We start from the raw sequence: 17694 nt of genomic DNA, 5'->3' as shown, positions 1-17694 counted from the left end.
TGCGCATGAGCCCACTCGCAAATGCTAGAAATGAATTTAATGTAAATAGTTATGACGTCATGCTAATCGGCGGCAATTTGTTGTTATGAAGCATTGCCACAGTCTTCCCAAAGTCGTCGACACATTTTGCTGTTGGCAGACGCTTGTGTGAGCACTGTGTTTTGTAGTGGTGCATTTCCTTTGCAACTGAAGTTTTATTTTCGTTTTTTTTTCTCTTGTTCATGTTTTATTGCTGCAGTATTATTCTGCTGTAGCAGGATACAGTAATATCCTTTGTTAGAATATCGGTTCTTACCAGCCAAAACTACAAAAATTTAACTGAAAAATTCCCGGAATTATAAAAAATTACTGGGTTTTTCCCAGTTTTTCCCAGAGCTCCCAGTTGTCCTGGGTCATATACACCCTGACTGAGTGCCAATCTATCTTTTCCTTGTATTGTTGTGTAATAGTGGAAGATTGGTCAGACAATGCAAAAGTCAAAACAGGTCCAAATATAGTCATAAACAAATGTATAGTAGAGTTATATACTTGTCTTAAGTGATGGGGGATGGGATGGGGTATTAACTTTACTGGTATCAATGTGTGCTCAAGGAGGGAAATAGAGAAAATCATTTCCAATTCAACTGAAAATAAAGGCCTCTAAAGCTAAAAGACTGACCCCTATTATTCTTCACCTTGTTCCTCTGCCCCTGAAATTAATAAAAAAATAAAAAAAGGTTTGTAGCCGGCAGAGATTTACAAGAGGTTCTTCATCACGTCCTCATATCCACTCAGCAGTCCAGCAAGACTTGTGTTGAGTCTTTGTGGCTTTCAGGCTTCTTGTCTCTGTTGTAGCTATTTAATTTATGACAACTGCAAGTAGGAGCTTCTCTTATGTGAGATGTGATGTTAAAATAAATGCTATTCTTCATTGAGGTACATCAGAAAGCCATTTATCATTTGTGGTGCAAACTTAGAAGTACAGCAGCAGCAAGGTTTTCGGCTGAGAGAACATCTGCATTTACCTGAACATATTTTGGACTAGTTTCATCACATTCACGGGAAAACGAAACAAATAAGCGTGACAGGATCTGTTTCTTCACAAACTGCTGAAGTACTGACCTGAAAGTTTAAAACAGAGAATTAATAAATATGCTCCTCTTGGCCTTTAAACTGCGCTAGAAACTCTAGACTTTTTTATTTGCACATACCTATAAATAAAATCTCGTGAAGAATAGCGACAACCAAAAAATAGCCAGATTGTGCCGAGTTTCTTATTTTGAAACTTTAATTGTTCAGTTTCTCTTTGTTGGAGAAACCCTGTGAAAATAAATAAGGAAAAATGATTTTTTTTTAGTTGTATAAAAGATCAAAAAAATTTAAAGATGAATTAAACATATTCAACCTACCAATAAATGGAGCAATTCCAGTTCCAGGACCAATAAGTATCAGTGGTTTCTCATGACAATGAGGCATGCGAAAATTGCTCGCCCTCCTAAAATACACTGGAATCTAATAAAGAATACAGCTGTTACTTTCACAACATTAAAGAGTAATTACGATTTTGAATACTCCCCCCCCCCCCCCCCCCCCCCCACACACACACACACACACACACACACACACACACACACACACACACACACACACACACACTACTGGAAGGAGGACATATTGAAGACAAGAAATATGGATATACTACATACTTTGCAAAACTGTAGTGACAACTTGGGAAATTTGATAAATGCATAATTTAGTGGTATAACTGTAAGGTGCGTGTCATTTATTTTTATCACAAAACATTTTGGCGAGGCATACAGCAAACACAAGCATGCACCAGGAAAACAATAAATATATGGTAGACAGTTGTAAATCACACAGAATTATTACCCCATATTGAAACTAAACACCATTGTTATCCAGGCCACTATTCATCACAAAGGATGTTATGATTAGAGCTATGTGAAATTAGCAAACAAAATTTGAAAGTTTAGAATTTTAATATTTCAATTTAGCATTTCGGTTCTTCATGAGTGTATATATATCCCAAACGCGTACATACAAAGTATTTTTTTTCTTTTTCAGTATTAATAGGGTTATTATTATTATTATTATTATTATTATTATTATTATTACTTAATCATAGCTAACACTTGGTCAAGAATCATGAAAGAAGGTTGTATACATGGAAGAACCCTGGAGATACTAAAAGGTATCAGATAGATTATATAATGGTGAGACAGAGATTTAGGAACCAGGTTTTAAATTGTAACACATTTCCAGTGGCAGAAGTGGAGTCTGACCACAATCTATTGGTTATGAACTGTATATTAAAACTGAAGAAACTGCAAAAAGGTGGAAATTTAAGGAGATGGGACCTGGATAAACTGAAAGAACTAGAGGTTGTACAGGGTTTCAGGGAGAGCATAAGGGAACAATTGACAGGAATGGGGTAAAGAAATACAGTAGAAGAAGAATGGGTAGCTTTGAGGAATGAAATAGTGAAGGCAGCAGAGGATCAAGTGGGTAAAAAGACAAGGGCTAGTAGAAATCCTTGGGTAACAGAAGAAATATTGAATTTAATTGATGAAAGGAGAAAATATAAAAATGCAGTAAATGAAGCAGGCAAAAAGGAATACAAACGTCTCAAAAATGAGATCGACAGGAAGTGTAAAATGGCTAAGCAGGGATGGCTAGAGGACAAAGGTAAGGATGTAGAGGCATATATCACTAGGGGTAAGATAGATACAGCCTGCAGGAAAATTAGAGACCTTTGGAAAAAAGAGAACCACTTGTGTGAATATCAAGAGCTCAGATGGAAACCCAGTTCTAAGCAAAGAAGGGAAAGCAGAAAGGTGGACGGAGTATATAGAGGGTCTATACAAGGGTGATGTACTTGAGGACAATATTATGGAAATGGAAGAGGATGAAGATGAAATGGGAGATAGGATACTGCGTGAAGAGTTTGACAGAGCACTGAAAGACCTGAGTTGAAACAAGGCCCCCAGAGTAGACAACATTCCATTGGAACTACTGATGGCCTTGGGAGAGCCAGTCCTGACACAACTCTACCATCTGGTGAGCAAGATGTATGAAACAGGCGAAATACCCTCAGATTTCAAGAAGAATATAATAATTCCAATCCCAAAGAAAACAGGTGTTGGCAGATGTGACAATTACCGAACAATCAGTTTAATAAGCCTCAGCTGCAAAATACTAACACGAATTCTTTACAGACGAACGGAAAAAACTAGTAGAAGCTGACCTCGGGGAAGATAAGTTTGGATTCCGTAGAAATACTGGAACACGTGAGGCACTACTGGCCCTACGACTTATCTTAGAAGAAAGATTAAGGAAAGGCAAACCTACGTTCTTGCATTTGTAGACTTGGAAAAAGCTTTTGACAATGTTGACTGGAATACTCTCTTTCAAATTCTAAAGGTGGCAGGGGTAAAATACAGGGAGCGAAAAGCTATTTACAATTTGCACAGAAACCAGATGGCAGTCATAAGAGTCGAGGGGCATGAAAGGGAAGCAGTGATTGGGAAGGGAGTGGGACAGTGTTGTAGCCTCTCCCCGATGTTATTCAATCTGTATATTGAGCAAGCAATAAAGGAACAAAAGAAAATTTTGGAGTAGGTATTAAAGTCCATGGAGAAGAAATAAAAATTTTGAGGTTCGGCGATGACATTGTAATTCTGTCAGACACAGCAAAGGACTTGAAAGAGCTGTTGAATGGAATGGACAGTGCCTTGAAAGGAGGATATAAGATGAACATCAACAAAAGCAAAACGAGGATAATGGAATGTAGTCGAATTAATTCAGGTGATGCTGAGGGAATTAGATTAGGAAATGAGACACTTAAAGTAGTAAAGGAGCTTTGCTATTTGGGGAGCAAAATAATGATGGTTGAAGAAGAGAGAATATAAAATGTAGACTGGCAATGGCAAGGAAAGCGTTTCTGAAGAAGAGAAATTTGTTAACATCGAGTATTGATTTAAGGGTGAGGAAGTCATTTCCGAAAGTATTTGTATGAAGTGTAGCCATGTATGGAAGTGAAACATGGACGATAAATAGTTTGGACAAGAAGAGAATAGAAGCTTTTGAAATGTGGTGCTACAGAAGAATACTGAAGATCAGATGGGTAGATCACATAACTAATGAGGAAGTATTGAGTAGGATTGGGGAGAAGAGAAGTTTGTGGCACAACTTGACCAGAAGAAGGGATCGGTTGGTAGGACATGTTCTGAGGCATCAAGGGATCACGAATTTGGTATTGGAGGGCAGCGTGGAGGGTAAAAATCATAGAGGGAGACCAAGAGATGAATACACTAAAAAGAATCAGAAGGATGTAGGTTGCAGTAGGTACTGGGAGATGAAGAAGCTTGTTCAGGATAGAGTAGCTGCATCAAACCAGTCTCAGGACTGAAGACGATAACAACAACAACATAATTATTATCATCATCATCATCATCATCATCTTTTTTAACACAATACCATAACATTAGTTCTCATTCATGTAGGCCTATACATAAATGTTTATCTATTCAATGCAATCACTGAAGCTGTTTCAATAGTGTCTGGCTTCACTGATCTCTCTCTGTCACTTAGAACTAAATGGTATATTGAGAAGTACCTCGCTACTTCCACACTATTGACAGGTGCCCAAATTGCAGATAAAGCAGGTCTTCCAAATTCATTGTATTTAAGCTCTTCACAGAGTAGAAGTTGAACTCAAATTATGGAATCTTTTTGCTATATTAACAACAGCAGAATCTTTCAATTATACAAAATTGTTAAGCCTTTTGTGGCCACTTATTGACAGACTGCCTGTTAGCTTCCATCACGTGTTCTTCGATCGATGTTTGTTTGATGCTCAAAGAAACATAGGCTGAAGAACCTGAGACAGAAGCCAACAGCCAGTTTGTCTTTTGAATATAGGTTTGCACCAGAAACTGCAGGGGTGTAGAGCCTGTCAATGTTTCTGTAAAAAGTATTGGCCAAGTTTGGTGTTGTTGTTTACATAGGTTCTATAAACTTTTCATAGCAACAGATTTCGGATAATTTTTGCAGATGCTTTCCGTTCCTCATTTGGAGTGAGCACAACATTTAATGGTGCGTGTTGAAAAACATCCTTCAGAATTTCTTTCAATAAATAAATGTCGTGTGGCTTGGGCCTCCCGTCGGATAGACCGTTCGCCTGGTGCAAGCCTTTCAAGTTGACACAGCTTAGGTGACTAGCGTGTTGATGGGGATGATAAGGACAACACAACACCTAGTCCCTGAGCAGAGAAAATCTCCGACGCAGCCAGGAATCGAACCCAGGCCGTTGGGCATGACATTCCGTCATGCTGACCACTTAGCATTGTAACTGTTGCGATACAGAGACAGAGGAGTTGAGCTAACTGTTGTTAAATGCATTAGTATTGTTTTGTAATGGGGGCAAAATGGACACAGAGAAAACAGAAATGAAATCATTTGAGTTATATGCATAATGGTAAGCTATATGTATACCGATACAATAATAGGCAATGCTCTTTGTGCAACAACAAAGGGAGAGATTTGGGGAAACTAATGCTTGAAGGAGATCAGAATTCTAACAGGAGAGTGTGGCAAACTACCTCGTGGCCACTGTAGAGATTTTTATATGGGTATGACTGCCACAAAACTGCATGAGAGTAACAATGGACATACAGGAACTATCTGCATTGGGACACCCAGTATACAGTTGCTGAACAGAATATGTTCTGCGGCACAGGTGTTTGCTACACAGCTCTGGCTACTCGGATTCCCCCACCCATGCTACTAGGCCCCTGATAGTCTCCTATGATTTTTTGTTTCATTTCTGTTGCTCTTAACCCAAACTTTTCATCATCTCTGGACTGAGACTGGCACAGTATACACGATTTTTTTTACATCTGACCTCCCATTCTCTGTAATGTGCCCCCAGCCACCCCATTTTCAGTTCTGAGCGATAAGACTAGGCACGTGTATGTTGGCCTCGAGAGAGCTTTTTTACACTGTAATCAAGATAAACACATACACACAAACAGATGGGAATAAATGTTGTTATATCTCTCGTACTCTTCTGCCTGTGTACTATAATTTGGATGTTATCTGAACAAAAGGTGCAACAGCACCCAAGGTTAGACTAACACTCTTCATACTGTGGAGACCAACTGTGAATAATGATCTACCCATCTCGAAACACACACTAATTACTTACCTGAAAAGGGAACACGAGACTCATCAGAAATTAGCAACATAATTCACTAGTGTGAAACTTTATTTTTTTCCTAAATATACTTATGTAAGGCTATTAATTACCAATGACACCGTGCTCAAATTATCAATTCACCTGTCATGAACACTTCCACCGAGTAACACTATATCTATATCAGAGTATAGTGTACTATTTTTCCAGTAACATGACTTAGTGTCCAGAATGTCCTTATGTTTTGGTCTGTTGAAGATTTTTTCTGTAATTTAGGGAGTATTCAGCATGTAGTTTTAACGGACAAATTAGAAGCTTTTTGTACTATAGAAATGATGGATATTATTTTCCACCAACAATTCCAGTTTGTTGTATGAAAATATTATCATCATTTCACAGATGTCAGACACTGTGTGAACAAGTGACATTATACGCACAAACACTGGAAAGGGATGGAATTCTGGCGGTATTTTCCAAAGCAGTAGATGAGAGTCACATCTTGGGAAGTTAAGACATATTCATCATTTAGCTGCTAAGAATTTAAGGTCCACTAAACAGAATGCCAATTGGAGGAAGTAGATAATAGTTTGTGAGGTAAAAAAACAGATTTTATGTTTCGACTCTAGTTTACCTGTGACAATGTGAACAGATATAACACAATCACAGATTTTATTCAGAATTATTTACCCGAACATCCTGTTCCACACTGTCTTCGAGTTTCACAGCCGAGAGCCTTTTACTCAGGTCACAAAATATTTCTAGTCGACTTCTCAGCCAGTTGGTGCACAGGCCGTGAGGAATGACACTGAACACCACACGTGGGGGAGCCTCCAAGCAGGCGAGCGAGTATGGTCTCGGAGTGAGGCGCGGCAGGAGCTGGAGGACACGGGTGACTGGGGGCCGACACGACGGAAACGCACGAAGTAGTGTCACCACGGTGGCCCCCGTCCCCGCGATGCAGGCGTCGTAGTCGCGCGTACCCTGCCGGCTGCACAGCTGCTCCAGCCGGAGGCGTTCCTCTGGCAGGGAGACGTGCTCTGCCAACACTCTGAGCAGGACCTGTCGGGTCAAATAAAACGAACGGTGAGGCCAGATCAATGTGATAAGTGTGTAACTGGGTAATTTAACTGTAATAGGAACCTATTTTGTGTGATTATAATGTATAAAGAGAAGTAGTAAGAATGAGGCACTCTGTCACATTTTTAATCCTGTAGTCAATCACAACTAAGGCTGTTGTTTATTTTAGTAGTTATACACAATGGAAGGTAAGACTGTAAGTAAATTTTATTAAGATGTTCATCTTTAATGCATCTGCAACCTGCAGAAGTGATGTTGGAGTTAACGTGTAGGGGGGGGGGGGGGGGGGGGGGGGCACGCACACGCGCGTTTTTGTGTGTGTGTGTGTGTGTGTGTGTGTGTGTGTGTGTGTGTGTGTGTGTGTGTGTGTGTTTTTTACTGACAAAGGCTATGGTTGAAAGCTATATGTGAGTGTCTTTAGTTGTGCCTGTCTGCAACTTGGCGTACCTTCTTTATAGTAAGCAGCAATCTGTCTTTTCCTACATTGTTGGTATTCCTATGTGGGGTGTCCATTGTTTGATAAAATAAATATGATTAAAATGAAGTGTTAATAACAGAAAAGTTCATTGATTTTATATGCAGTAGTTGAGGGTGGCTCACAAGAGTGGAACACTGTGACGTGGGAACAGAGAGGTGTGCTTTCTCACAAAGGCCTTGCCACTTTGAGCGACGGTTTGGTCGACTGGACACATCCCGAGTGACCTCAGCTGCCGTTTGGCTGCTCAGAGAAGTGCACTACTCGGGTGGTAGCAGCTGGGAACATTTGAAATGGGTGGACCAGTTCATCACCGAGACACAAATTCGATATTACAAGTGGGTATGAGTCCATTTTCAGATGGTATAGGGATGACACATTTGTGATGAATTTTTTCTTCTCAGCCTGTGCCAAATTTGGTAATCACTTCCTAAAATAATGGCTACCATTTTCACATCTTCACAGGTAAAATGGCTTTCTGACTGCACCGTTTGATTAAAGGCTTTGGGTTGCTCACTAACAGAAATTTTACACAATTACAGTTTCCTTTAAAAAAAAAAGACAAAAAGATCTGTGAATAAATTCCCTCTTCCTCAGTCTGTACCTAGATGCGTACAGAAAGAGGTGTCTGATCCTTTTCCATCTCTCTGGAGAATAATTGCCCAAATACTGTGCCGTGGACCACTAGTGCTAAAGTGCCGTGGACCACTAGTGCTAAAGCTGGTAGATTCTAGCTGTATACATTGCCAGGCAGGGTGCTACCTCAAACTGGGAAAATGGCTCACTGCATACAGGCATCAAAGTACACTGTTGCCTATGTGTACTATTTACTATCACACTGTCAATTTAAATGCCATTGGTGAGCACAATGGGAATGTGGTAAAAAGAGTTGATAATGGCTAGACGCTCACAGTACCAGACAAAAGGGGAAATTAACAGCGCAGTCGCAGAATGCCCTATTTTCCCTATCCAAAGCGAGCAGTGAATAAATACCTGAATTGTCAACTTCATAAATGAGTCCGCAGGATGCAGCAAAGGGCAGGAATCGCTTAATATTTGGGAACTGACAGCAGTTGACAGCAGTGCCTTCTATTTGGATGGAAAACAAGACAATGTTCTTTTAGATACACCGATTTCTCCTATGTGCAGTATTTCACTTTGCTAGCAACTGTAGCAGTCCACAACTGAGCAGCAGTCCACTGTAGAACTGCAGCTTTCTTTAGTCTTACTGTATCCTCTTTAAAGTACATTTTACCCTATGAGCCTTTAGTGAAATATTAGAAATCTCTGGAATAGCGACTGCTGACAAATGTCAAAGCAGTTTCTTACCTGAAGCAATCGGGTGCAATTCATGTTGCATCTCGAGTAACAGACTGAGAGGTGACATGACAGACAAGCACACATGCAGACACTTCCCTCTCCTGCAAAATATCTGAGCTCTACATGAACACATTCCACAGAATGATGTATTTGAGCCTCGTACTGTTCGAAGACTGATGCAAACTTTAAAACAGTGTAACTGCATTATCCACAATGTGCCTAATGCACTTCAACAATGTATATTTGAGGTTTCTATTCAAAATGTCACTTGGAAACACACATACAGTTACACAATTCTCTTTTTTAGGAAAAAATTGTAAAACAAGTGTTAATTTCTTCCTCTCAAGAGACTTCCTTTGTCAATTAATTAAGGAGCCCTTGAGGGATGTCTGTTTTTCCCTCCTCATATATTTATGAGTCGGGCCGCAACTGTCCCTCACATCACTGACTGATTGCATTTGCATAGCATCACAAGAAAAAATACTAGACATACGGACCAATATCAGCTCGGCAAGACATCTCAATGTTTTCTTCACAGTTTGATGGCACAATAGCTGCTTTACTCATATAATGATTGTTTTCTATCAACATGGCCAAAGTTAAGATCAAAGTGCAACTGTCACGTGAGGAATGTGTCTCTGGTGTCAAGACTTGAGACACTGAAGTTTTGATCTTATGAATAATGAAAGGTTGGAATGTAATATGCTGTTTCTTATCTCTATTAACCGTTTTGACTGGACCGTGTTGCTCTATCTTGAGGCAGTAGACTCCGTCCTTGAAGATGCCAAGTCCACGCCAGCTGGAAAACTCAAACACTAGTCACTACAATATAAATTCACTTGCTGCTTCTTTATTGTGCATGTATTTTACATCAGTTATTACATTCCATATCAATCTGCATATTGAGCAAGCAGTAAAGGAAACAAAAGAAAAATTTCGAGTAGGTATTAAAATCCATGGAGAAGAAATAAAAACTTTGAGGTTCGCCGATGACATCGTAATTCTGTCAGAGACAGCAAAGGACTTGGAAGAGCAGTTGAATGGAATGGACAGTGTCTTGAAACGAGGATATAAGATGAACATCAACAAAGGAAAAACGAGGATAATGGAATGTAGTCAAATTAAGTCGGGTGATGCTGAGGGAATTAGATTAGGAAATGAGACACTTAAAGTAGTAAAGGAGTTTTGCTATTTGGGGAGCAAAATAACTGATGATGGTCGAAGTAGAGAGGATATAAAATGTAGACTGGCAATGGCAAGGAAAGCGTTTCTGAAGAAGACAAATTTGTTAACATGAAGTATAGAATTAAGTGTCAGGAAGTCATTTCTGAAAGTATTTGTATGGAGTGTAGCCATGTATGGAAGTGAAACATGGACGATAAATAGTTTAGACAAGAAGAGAATAGAAGCTTTCGAAATGTGGTGCTACAGAAGAATGCTGAAGATTAGATGGGTAGATCACATAACTAATGAGGAAGTATTGAATAGGACTGGGGAGAAGAGAAGTTTGTGGTACAACTTGACCAGAAGAAGGAATTGGTTGGTAGGACATGTTCTGAGGCATCAAGGGATCACCAATTTAGTATTGGAGGGCAGCGTAAAGGGTAAAAATCGTAGAGGGAGTCCAAGAGATGACTACACTAAGCAGATTCAGAAGGATGTGGGTTGCAGTGGGTTCTGGGAGATGAAGAAGCTGGCACAGGATCGAGTAGCATGGAGAGCTGCATCAAACCAGTCTCAGGACTGAAGGCAACAGCAACAGCAACAACAACAACAACAACAACAACAACAACGTTAGATTTTACGAAACCAGAGCTTTAATAATGCTTACAAGAAAAGTAGGCCTTTCTTATGTAGCTCTGTCCATCTTCTATGAGGTTCCGTCAAATGACTCGTGACCACTGTCTTGGACAGCAAGGTTCTGTGGTCCACAGTGAATCTCCAAGGTGGGATGGCATTCTCACGGAACAACTTTCCCAATGAACAGCTGTCACCATGCGCAGGATCCAGGTGCCCATCACCCATGCCTTGCAGACACGTTGCATCCACTGTTGCTCTCATAACATGCACAAAGGAAACAAAATTTCCTGCACAATATGGAGCTCAAAACAATTACTTTCTGAGTAAAATAGCAAAAGTGGTTATTCAATTCCTATCCACTGCCAACCTCTTCATCTCAGAGAAGCACTTGCAACCTATGTCCACAATTATTTGTTGGATGTATTGCAATCTCTGTCTTCCTCCACAAGTTTAACCCTCTACAGCTCTCTTTAGTACCACCCTATCCCTTCTTCTTTTCAGTGTTTTCCATACCTTCTTTTCCTCACTGATTTTGCAGAGAACCTCCTCATTGCATACCTTATCAGTGCACCTAATCTTCAGCATTCTTCTGCAGCACCACATCTCAAATGCTTTGATTCTCTTCTGTTCCTGTTTTCCCACAGTCCATGTTTCACTATCATATAATGCTGTGCTCCAAATGTACATTCTTAGAAATTTCTTCAGCAAACCAAGGCCTATGTTTGATACTAGTACACTTCTCTTGGCCCGGAATGCCCTTTATGCCATGGCTAGTCTGCTTGTTATGTCCTCCTCGTTCCATCCATCATGGGTTACTTTGCCACCTAGGTAGCAGAATTCCTTAAATTCATCTACTTTGTGATCACCAATCCTAATGTTATGTTTCTTACTGTTCTCATTTCTGCTAATTCTCATTACTTTTCGTCTTTCTTCTGTTTACTTTCAGTCCATATTCTGTACCCATTGGACTGTTCATTCTATTCAACAGATTCTGTAATTTATTCTTCTTCACTTTCACTGAGGACAGCAATATCATCAGCCAATATTAACAACGATATCCTTTCACTTTGGCTTTTAATCCCAGTCTCGAACCTTTCATTTATTTCTGTCACTACCTTTCATTTATTTCTGTCACTGCTTCTTCAATGTATAGTTTGAACAGTAGAGTGTGTAAGACTTCATCCCCATCTTACATTCTTTTTAATCTGAGCACTTTGTTCTTGGTCTTCCACTTTTGTTCATATTGTATATTACTCATCTTTCTCTATATCTTATCCCTATTTTTCTCAGAATTTCAAACATCTTGCAGAACTTGACATCTCAAACACTTTTTCCAGGTCATTATCAATCACAATGTCAGAATTGCGTCTCTTGTGCCTTTACCTTTACTAGATCCAAACTGATGGTCATCTAACACACCCTCAAGTCTCTTTTCCATTGTTCTGTATATTAGTTTATTATTATTATTGTCAGCAGCTTGAATGCATCAGCTATTAAGCTGACAGTGAGAATTCTCGCACTTGTCAGCTGTTGCACGAACTGTGTGGATGATGTTTTCCAAAAAGTCTGATAGTATATCAATAGATTCACACATTCTACACACCAATGTGAATAGTCATTTTGTTGCCGCTTACCCAATGATTTTAGAAATTCTTATGGAATGTTATCCATCCCTTCTGCCTCCTAACATCATCATAAGTCTTCCAAGGCTCTTTAAAATTCTGATTCTAATACCACATCCCCCATCTATTCTATATCTACTCCTGCTTCTTCTTCTTCTATCATGTCATCAGACAAGTCTTCCCCCTTATATGGCCTTCAACATACTCTTTCCGCCTATCTGCTCTCTCCTCTGCATTTAGCAGTGGAGTTCCCCTTGCACTCTTAATGTCACCACCCTTGCTTTAACTTCACCAAAGACTGTTTTGACTTTTCTACATGCTGAGCCAGTCCTAACTGTCATTTATTTTTTGATTTCTTCACATTTTTCATGCAACCATTTTGCTTTAGCTTCTCTGCAATTCTGGTTTATTCATTCTTAAAAGACTTTTATTTCTTCTGTATTCCTGAATTACTCTGAACATTTTTGTACTTCCTTCTCTTATTGATGAACTGAAGTATTTTTTCTGTTACCCATGGTTGGTTTGCAGTTACCTTAATTATACTTACGTTGTTCTTTCCAACTTCTGTGTTTGACATAATATAGAGAATTCAATTCCTCTTCAACTAAACTGCCTGCTGAGCTATTGCCTATCACAGTGTCTATAGCTTTAGAGAATTTCAAGCATACCTCTTCACTCCTTAGTAGTTCCTTATCCTACTTCTTTGCGCCTTGATTCTTCCTAATTAGTCTCAAACTTCAGGTTACTCTTCATCAATATTAAATTGTAATCTGAGTCCATATCTGATCCTGTGCACACCTGAAAAACCCAGTATCTGATTTTGAAATCTCTGCCTGGCCAGGATTGTAATCCAACTGAAATCTTCCCATATCTCCTGGCCTTTTCCATGTACACCTCCTCTTCTTGTGATTCTTGAACAGAATATTCACTATTACTAGCTGAAATTTTATGCAGAACTCAATTAGGCTTTCTCCTCTCTCATTTCCTAGCACCAAACCCATATCCTCCCATAACCCGTCCTTCTACTCCTTCCCCTACAACCGCATTCCAGTCCCCCAACGACTATTATATTCTCGTCTCCCTCACATACTTTCTCTCTCTCATCATCTTCAGCTTGCTATGACAGAATGCATACTTGGAATATCATTGTCGGTGATTGTTTGCTGTTGATACTGATGAGAACAACCCTATCACTGAATTTTTCACTGTAACTCACTCTCTGTACTATCGTCCCATTCATAATGAATTCTACTCTCATTATATCTTTTTCTGCTGCTTTTGATATTACCCTATATTCGTCTGACCAGAATTCCTTGTCTTCTTTCTGTTCCACTTCATTGACCCCTACTATATCTAGACTGAGCCTTAACATCTCCCTTTGCAGATTTTCTAGTTTCCTATCACCTTCAAATTTCTGACATTCCACATCCCACAACTTGTAGAACGTTGTCCTTTCATTGGTTATTCAATCTTTTTCTCACAGTCACCTCCTGGAGACTGGAATGGGAGACTAGTCCAGAATCTTTTGCCAATTGAGAGATCATCATGACACTTCCTGAATTACAGATCACATACATGGACACACATTATGTGTTTTTAATGCTGTCATTTCCATTGCCTTCTGATTCTGCTGATCGTCTGAGTCTTCTGCCCTCAGTTTCCCACTCCACAGGCAAGGGTGCCCTGAACCTCTGTCCACTTCTCCATCCTCTTAGCCAAGGCCATCAGCTGAATGGGATGACTGATGATTTTTATTCACAGTTTAAGTGGTGATGGGGTTCAAACCCAGGATCAAGGATGTTTTGATTACTAATCAAAGACCCCACCACTAGACCACAGTTCTTCTTAGAACTCATTTTGGGACAAACAGAAATACAGAGAGAGAAAAGGAGAAAAGGGGAGGGGGAGGGATTATAAGACAATAAAGTTATAATGTGCATATGCATTATGTGAGTGAACGTAAATTTTAAAGAACTGTTTAACTTACCTTTTTGGGTAGGCTTCGTATATCTAAACATGTACAGAAAATGTGTTTCAGTGTTGAAACTGATGGTAAATATGGTGGTACAACAAAATTCTTTTCCAGAGAGTCAGTTCTAACAAATATTTTTGCTGGGATATTTGCTTTGTCTCTAACACCCAACAATTCCAACAGCTCCTCTACTTCCTCCACTGGATTTTGTGGAATTACTCCTATTGTATCCCCTGGATGCCAAGACATATTTTCTTCCTGTAAACAAAAACTACAGTAAATGGCATGAAATGATAGTGACTTGTCCCGGGCTGTTGGTAATATGTTCATATGATAACTTCTGGGATTGGAGCAGGGTGATATCGTTGACGACCACTGTCATGTTCAAGGTAAAACTGTCCAACTCAGGTCTCACATTGCTTTTATGCTGAAAATTATTCTGATAAAAATTTACTTTCAACATTATACTGAAATTGAGTTTAGGATTGTCCCATAAACATCTTACACTCTATGCACATCCTAAATATCTTTTTAGGAACAAATGACTATCTGCATTAATTTTAGTTATTTTTTTATGCCAGTCATCAGGTGGTTATGCAGCAAGATTTCAATACACATCTAATATAAGAAAGAAAATACAAGCATCTGAATACATCCCTCACTCTCCAGCACCAGGAGGAGCTTTCCAGACAGCACTTCCATAATTATCCAACCTGCTGTCATCCTACTGCTACCTCAGTGAACCACTTTCCAACCTCCAACCTACGGTGTTCCTCCTCATACACCCCTAATAGCATCTAAACCCTGCTTAGCTAAGTTTCCAAAATAACACATCCCCAAAGACTCCATACCAAATCCACAGCCGAAACATTTCCATAACACTGTTGTTAACCTTTCCATCAAAACCCTAAGCTCCAAAGAAGTTTCAGTCGTAACTGAACCGTGCGTGGCTCGTGTTCCCACCGTCATGTATTTTACACCCTGTTTTTAAATTACTTCCAACTCACTACGTTAATTAAATTACTACTGTCACTGAGTTGTTGCTTTGCCTGACCGTGAGCCACATTAGCAGCGCACATCGATATATCTCCTCTCGTAGTATCTTTGCTGGACTGCTATTACTTCCCGGTCGTATGGATAGCGAGTTCAAGTCGCCATGAGTTAGGGCTGCCAGTCAGTTGGAACGCGTCTGGAGGGCAGTCCGGACCTGCCAGTCGGAGAGTTGCAATGTGGCACTTGTGCAGTCAGATTGGAGCAGTGAGGTCTGCGCCAACATGGCTCGCCCGACCATGGCCGCCATGCATCACTTGAGCCGGGCCACGGTCTTGGTGGATTGTCGGTCAGGCATCCTACTGGACGACGAGTTTTGGCTTGGCAATCAATGCATCACTTGAGCCGGGCCACGGTCTTGGTGGATTGTCAGTCAGTCATCCTACCGGACGACGAGTTTTGGCTTGCTAATCATTCATCAGGTGTGTGTGTGTGTGTGTGTGTGTGTGTGTGTGTGTGTGTGTGTGGGTGCGCGCGCGCATGTCTACTCTCGACGTGTGTGTGTGTGTGTGTGTGTACTTGGCGTTATTTCCACTGACTATTACCCGTGTTGTCGGCCTGAGAGAGTTGCTGCGGACCAGGGAAGTTATCTCCGCGTGGTGCAGTCAGCTGGGTCCGCTCCCAGTTCCTGTGCAGTGTCAGAGCACGTGTGGAGCTGTCCGATCTCTATGAGCTTTGTGGTTCATCAACCCAGGACGTCAAAGTTGAGTAGTGGTATCAACTACTCCAGCTACGTCCATCCACATTGTGGTGGTTTGTTTTGGTAGTTCGCTGATTTTTCTGTGAGCAAGACAGAGTGTTTCTATTGCTGAAATTTAGCCGCCAAGCGGTGCAATTGACTATGTTGGTTCACTACAATTATAGACCACCAGCGGAATTTTCTGCCTTGTGTTCCAGTTACCTGCCCTGGTCGCCAACGTTATTTTTAGGCAGTGTCTTTTCCTCACCTGTTGTTGCTGCCCAACATGCTGTGTAGTGTTCCATCATCCACCCAACCTCCACAACATCCTAGTCCACCCCTATGCCACTCCAATCCCAACCCCTTGCCACAAAGATCATATCCCTGTCGAAGACGTAAGTGCAATACCTGCCCAATCCACCAATCCAATCCACTTCCTATTCCAGTCCTGCTACATGTGTATATTACCCCATTAGGGGCCGGGCCACATGTGAAAACAACATCATAATTTAGCATCTCTGCTGCAGTCATTGCACAGCTTTTTATTTTGGTATGACAACCAACCAACTGTCCACCAGAACATACAGCTGCTGCCAAGCTTTGGCCAAGAGCAAAGTAGACCTTTCTGTGGCATAACATACATCTGAAAATAATATCCTTGATTTCAATGGCTGCTTCACTATCTACACCATCTGTATCCTCTCCTCCATCACCAGCTATTCAGAACTGTGCAGATAAGCATTATACTTAAAACACATTCTCCGTGCCCGTAATTATGCCGGCCTAAATCTATGGTAACATGCTGTCCTCACCCCCCTCCAACAGTTTCCACCCCATCTGTCCTATCATCTCCTCATTCCCGTCTCCTACAATTTTTGTTTGGTACCTTCTGCCAATGCACCCATCCATGTTTCCCCGTTCCTCTCCTTTTTCACTCTGTTTTTTCCCACCTCCCTGCTCCACAACCTGCCTGATGGCATTCTAGTTCCTGCACACACTGCCAGACAGTGCTCCTCTTTTCCCCCCACCTATAAACTACTATCCCTTCCCTTTCTCACCCCCTCCAGAGGGGTGAGTGGTGAAGAGAGAGAGAGAAGAAGAGGAGGAGGAGGATGATAATGATGAGTAGAAGCTGAGAGTTGAAACAAAAGTTCAGACATTTTTTATTTTTCTTTTGCCATCCAAGATGCGTAGTGCCTCGAGAATTTCTGGGAAAATTCTAGAGACACTCGTAATTCCACCATCTCAAACACACATTATTTTAGGGATAAGTGTGGTAAAGTAGAACTACGTCTACTGCCCCACAATTATGTGTATGCAGGACAGACGTGTATCGGACGGGTGATCGATGCGAGCAGGTATTCGCCAAGCCCACCTAAGAAGTAACAAGGCCCCAAGGAATAAACACATCGTACTCTGTGTGACGTGAAAAATTATTGTTGTGAACATCTGAAGCATGTTGAAAGAAAAGAAGAGACTTTATTCGTTCTTTCTTTCACTTACTGT

General features: G+C 40.6%; 1 protein-coding gene across 2 annotated transcripts in view; it reads right to left on the bottom strand.

The window, feature by feature from the left end:
* LOC126322412 (methionine synthase reductase-like) overlaps positions 1–17694 on the bottom strand; it is a 63138-nt gene that overhangs the window by 20320 nt on the left and 25124 nt on the right. For both annotated transcript variants that reach the window (XR_007559079.1, XM_049994366.1), the window contains exons 3-7: positions 14475–14717; positions 6881–7252; positions 1389–1491; positions 1191–1299; positions 1005–1101 (exon numbers count right to left, since the gene is read on the bottom strand). Coding sequence is in view for 1 of the 2 variants with exons in the window: in XM_049994366.1 (XP_049850323.1) it covers positions 1005–1101; positions 1191–1299; positions 1389–1491; positions 6881–7252; positions 14475–14717 (924 nt within the window). In the remaining variant the exon portion in view is untranslated. The remainder of the gene's footprint in view (positions 1–1004; positions 1102–1190; positions 1300–1388; positions 1492–6880; positions 7253–14474; positions 14718–17694) is intronic.

This window comes from Schistocerca gregaria, chromosome 1 (assembly GCF_023897955.1).
Source record: "Schistocerca gregaria isolate iqSchGreg1 chromosome 1, iqSchGreg1.2, whole genome shotgun sequence".
Lineage (NCBI taxonomy): Eukaryota > Metazoa > Arthropoda > Insecta > Orthoptera > Acrididae > Schistocerca > Schistocerca gregaria.
This window is presented reverse-complemented; position numbering and strand designations above follow the sequence as displayed.